This window comes from Saccostrea cucullata, unplaced genomic scaffold, assembly GCF_032062105.1.
Source record: "Saccostrea cucullata isolate Sc308-1 unplaced genomic scaffold, CSIRO_AGI_Scuc_v1 ctg18814, whole genome shotgun sequence".
In the NCBI taxonomy this organism is placed as follows: domain Eukaryota; kingdom Metazoa; phylum Mollusca; class Bivalvia; order Ostreida; family Ostreidae; genus Saccostrea; species Saccostrea cuccullata.
The window spans coordinates 2,731-8,058 of record NW_026937396.1 but is presented as its reverse complement, the minus strand read 5'-3'; the positions used below and the strand labels follow the sequence as shown (position 1 = coordinate 8,058).

General features: G+C 34.2%; 1 protein-coding gene across 1 annotated transcript; it reads right to left on the bottom strand.

Annotated features, from left to right (window-relative positions):
- Positions 1–1,890: 1,890 nt before the first annotated feature.
- Positions 1,891–5,039, bottom strand: LOC134248115 (maestro heat-like repeat-containing protein family member 1; the record flags this gene model as incomplete). The annotated part of the gene is made up of 5 exons (XM_062730533.1): positions 5,011–5,039; positions 4,787–4,901; positions 3,846–3,998; positions 2,934–2,948; positions 1,891–2,147 (listed from the first exon to the last, which is right to left on the bottom strand). Coding segments are annotated over exons 1-5 (569 nt in total), but the record flags the coding sequence as incomplete, so codon positions are not given.
- Between the last annotated feature and the right edge of the window lie 289 nt (positions 5,040–5,328).

Genomic DNA, 5,328 nt, shown 5'->3' with positions numbered 1-5,328 from the left:
AAAATTTCCTATACATTTCTATGTAAATGGGTTTCCCTCTGTGGCCCCGCCCTCCCCCTGGGGTAATGATTTGAACAAAACAATTTAGAATCTAGACTACCCCAGGATGTTTCCACATAAGTTTCAACTTTCCTGGCCCAGTGGTTCTTGAGAAGATTTTTTAAGATTTCCCCTATATTTCAATGTAAAATTAGGATTCCCTATTGTGGCCTTGCTCTACCCCCGTGGGGTCATGATTTGAACAATTTAGAATCTTCACTAACCCATGATGCTTCCACATAAATTTCAGCTTTTCTGGGCCAGTGGTTCTTGAGAAGATTTTTATGACCCCCCATCCTATTTTTGTCTTTTCGTGATTATCTCCCCTTGGAAGGGGGCTTGGCCCTTCATTTTAATCATTTAAATTCCACTTCAGCGAAGGATGCTTTGTACCAAGTTTGGTTCAAATTGGCCCAGTGGTTCTTAAGAAGAAGTTGAAAATGTGAGAAGTTTACAGACGAACAGACAGACAAACAGCTGGACTGACAGATGACAGACATTTGGTGATCAGAAAGGCTCACTTGAGCTTTCAGCTCAGGTGAGCTAAAAAAAAATTATGAAAGCTGGGGACAAAACCATTTATTATTTTTGTCATCATATACTGATTATATGCCAAATATTAAATAAACATGACTGTTTTCTACAGTTGTTCTTAGAAAAGCTCTAATTTTTATCTTGTAAAAGTCTGGCACCAAACGAAGACAAAAAATAATTAAGAGACAAAAACAATGCAAAAACTTCAAGGGGGTAATTGTTCCTGACACCCTGAGTGGGATGAAAGTTCAAAACAAAATTATTATTACAGAAAGAACTTAATAAATCATTTGTATAGTGTTCTTGATACATCCCTTGTAAAGGTTGATGACTCATAGAATACTGCAGATCAACATACTGTAGAAGTACTTTTTTCCGCATGGTATTAATTTACACTATGTACGCGGTAACAAATTTTCCGCGGAAATTTGTCCAAGCGTACTAAATATAAATGTTAGGCATATAGTGACAGTCTTGGAAATCCGCGTAATTTTCTACACGCAGATTCAACAGAAATTGAGATTCCGCGGAATTAAGACCCCGTGGAAAAAAGTACGTCTACAGTATTTTGATGCACTATATTTTTTGGCAAGATAGGTATTCAGTACACATGTATTTAGAAGCAATGAAAAAAAAATTCACAAGTTCAGGTTTTTATTTTGCATAATCTATACCATTAAAAATACATGCCAGAATAAATTTTTTGAAGAGAGCATCTCATGCAATTATGCAAAAATGAAATAAAGTTCTTGCAAATAAAAGGTGGCATGCAATGTTTGATTGCCAATATATTGGTCCAGGTGATTGTTAAGGACCCTCTCTACACCAGCGCAAAATGTTTTTTTGGTCATTGAGAAAAATATATTGTATAAAGATGTTGATATCAAGTTTATCTATTTAATTATCAGTATTTGGTGCATGGCATTTACCCCCAGGAAAAATGTTCAAACACAACACAGTATCAGTGAATAGAAATTATTGTTGTTTACTTCCATAGAGAATATACATATTAATAACATGTTCAATTAATTTATCTTGGCCTTTAAAAATGCTAAGAATACTTGTATTGATCATAAATTCAGTAATATACTGTTAATTTCATTTTTTTTTTTTTAGAATTTAAATCTAAGGATAGATCACTCTAACTGCAGAAAAATGCCAAAGAATTGGAACTCTTTAGTGCGGAGTGTCGAGAGGGTTCTTAACTCAAGGTTTATGACAGCATCTTGTCAGTTTCCTGAAGTTGCCAAACAGCTACAGAATGCACCTGATTCAGATGATGCTCTGACTAATACATGCTTCAGATCACAAACTTACATTTGATTCAAACGTTTTTCTGTCAATTCTACCAGACATGGGCTAGCTGACCAGTGTTTTAGCATTAAGTCTATAAGCGAGTCTATAAGATTTTGTGCAAACCTGTCATATGGCAGTTGATAATTCATCAATGTTTTAAGGACTGAGCTCAGGTGGTGAGTAGCGAGTGTCCGAATCGAGCGCAGTGTCCCGGTCCGAGTCTGTGTGAAGTCTATACTCGCGAGTTTACTGTGAAGGGAGGTAACTATGTTATCCACCTGCAGTAAAAGACGAGCAGTGTATTACACATTATATATCACAGAATAAATAATTTCTTTATTAAACTTTCTTTTGTTATTACAGGGAATAGTCATTGTTATAATGCTACATAACTTTCTATCATAGATCTAAAAATGCACTTCTACAAAAATTAATCCTCCTTCTCTTCCAGAATACACAAAGGAAATAAATGAAAACAAGCCATAACCATAACTCCTAACCAAGACAATTAACGTGGGGAAAAGAGAGATTACAAATATTGGAAGCCATATATAGGTTTGACAGATGTTTTATACATGTTCACAGTTCTGTAATACCACCATGTCTGGTCCATGCAAAAATATTGAAAAACAATCAGAAGATGTCGAGTGTGATCGGTGAACCCAAATGTCCCAGCCATTCTGTACAGAATATTTTGATTTACCCTTAAATATTTCATTTAATATAAAACCAGAAACAGAGAATTTACATGTAGAGATGCCTTTATAAAAGCAACCATACCAATACAAAAGTTACAAAATATAGATTTCAGACATTTCATGATACAAAAAACACACGTGCATGTGCATTCAAATATACAGTCACCACATTTATTAACTTTTTTTATGTGTGTAAAATTTTAAACATCCCTGGAAACTAAAAAAATTATTTTGTTTTGGTTAAAATCTAAATAATTTTGAACTATTTTCACAACTGTAACTTTAAAGCACAAACACGTTAAGTTTCAAACGCAGATTTGGATTATCAAATATCCCTGAAGCCTATATAATATTTTGTTATTTTACCATTTTTCCAGAAATCTGAATTTCAAAATATGTGTATAGGGTAAAATAATTTTTTTTGTTAACCAGTTGTGAAATTTACTTTTATTTTTTTTATTCAAACCTTTGTTACAAATTCCAAAACAAGATGTGTTTGTGAAACACTATGCACCCGATGGCAAAAAAGTTAAAAAAACATATTTTTAGCATATAGGTCACAGTCAAAGTCACAAGGTCATTGATCTTGGTGTCATTTAAATAACTTGATTAGTGAAGTATGCATACCAAATATGAAGTTTCTATCTCTCTTCAAAAAATCTATTTTTAGCATATAGGACACAGTCAAGGTCAAAAAGTTATTGACTTTAATGACATGTGAAAAGGCTAAATTAGTGGAGTATGCATGCCAAATATTAAGTCTAGTAGAAACTAATTTTAGCATATTGGTCACAGTCAAGGTCATTGACCTTGGTATCATTTGAAAAAGCTTAATTAGTGGTCAAATATGAAGTCTCTTTCATTCATGGTTCAAAACTTATAGAGAAGGTTAAAGTTTGCAGACAAACAAACAGATAAACAGACAGACAGACAGACAGGACAAAAACAATATACGCCTCGGATCTTTCGATCTGGGTGCATAATAACCAACTTACATTATATTTTCAAATACAGTGAAACCTGTCTAATCCGACATGCACTGGGAGACAAATTTTGTGTCGGAATAGACAGGGTGTCGGATTGCACAGTGTTAAAAACAAGGAAAATACTAAAGTGGGAACTAAAATTATTGTCGTAATTCACAGTATGTCGGATTATTCAGGTGTCGGATTAGACAGTTTTCACTGTACTTGCATTGTTAATTGAAGCAAATGTGCTAAAATGTTTATGTTAAGCTTAGGAAAGTTTCCGTTATTTGAGTCTTATCTCTACCCCTACCTGACTAAGGATCTCTGCCCCGCGAGTCTTCAGCAGGCCGTTGAGAACCACACATGCCCCTGATGAACTGTGAGACTGGGGGTCCAGTAGCCCCTCCTGTAAAACCTCCAGGAAGTTCTGCAGCTGGGCGGAGGGCATCTTCTTAGCAATCACCTGAAGAAACACAGCAAGAGAACTCTAAGAGGAAGTATTAAAACAAGCTTTATATCTACATGTTTATCTTGGATCCACAAGACAGGAGGTGATCAAAACTCTAAATTAACTAGTACATGTATTATAAACTACTTCAACATTTCAATATTGGATGACATCAAATCTATATCAGGTCAACATTGAGGTCTTTTATTCCAATTACATTGTCAATATAGCAACGATGGACAATATGATACAATTATTACTTTTCTTGAGGTCAATACAATGATTTTGCCACCTGAGAAGTACATTTTTGTATCATGTGCATTTCGAAGGTGGCCAAATCATTGAACTGACTAAAGAAAAGCAGCAGTAATTATTTTATTACATGAATCAATGAATAGACAAATTTTAGTTGGTTTGCGAGCGCATATTTACATGGATAACTTGTATATACAGAAGATTCAATGCACACATATCTTGACAAAATAATTTATCCTTAGGGATGTAAATTTGTATGTAAGAGTGACACATGCATGAAATCCATGAACATTGGATCCCCGCAATTGATGATTTGTATCAATTTCGAATTCTTGATCTATTTTTCGATCGAAGTAGAGATAATCAATCTTTATATTCACCTGGAAGGTCATGCACAGGTGAATTTCATATACACGTACTACATTGTATTAGATTTTTTTTTCAACTGTTGATTCTCATCCAATCCGAGAGAATGGAATTATTCTATCATATAATAAAGTGTATTATGGTCTTATATTAGTATATCTATATCTCTAGCTGCCACTTACCTTGGAGAGATCATTAATAACACTGAACAGGATGTTGGGGATCTCCCCTTGACCAGCCTCTCTTTGAGTGTGGGGAGGGCCTCTATCATTGTGTCCTTGTAGTCCGCTGGGTGACCTGAAACAAACATAACAAGAAATAAACTCCTGAATTCAGTAATACTTGTAAAATAACATTAGTGATATGTCTAACAAGACACTCCTTAATTCATTAATACAGTCAAAACTGTATTAAGTCATCGCCTGAGGGAACCATTAAAAGTGACCTTTATAGAGAGGTCATCTTGGAATAAAGGTTCAACTTTTTCAAGAAAAAATTCTTTCCCTGTTTATGCTAGCTCTATGTTTTATAATACTACATTATAAAATATTAAAGAAAGATGTGCATTGGACATTGATGGTCTTCCTAAAATTTTTTAGAAAATTTGAAAATTGTCAAATTAATTTAAGCTAAAGATGACTCCAACAATAAATTATACAATCTATCCTAAGACCCAAGATGCATCAACTGACAAAGTTTGATGATTCTTAGCCAGTTAGGGCTG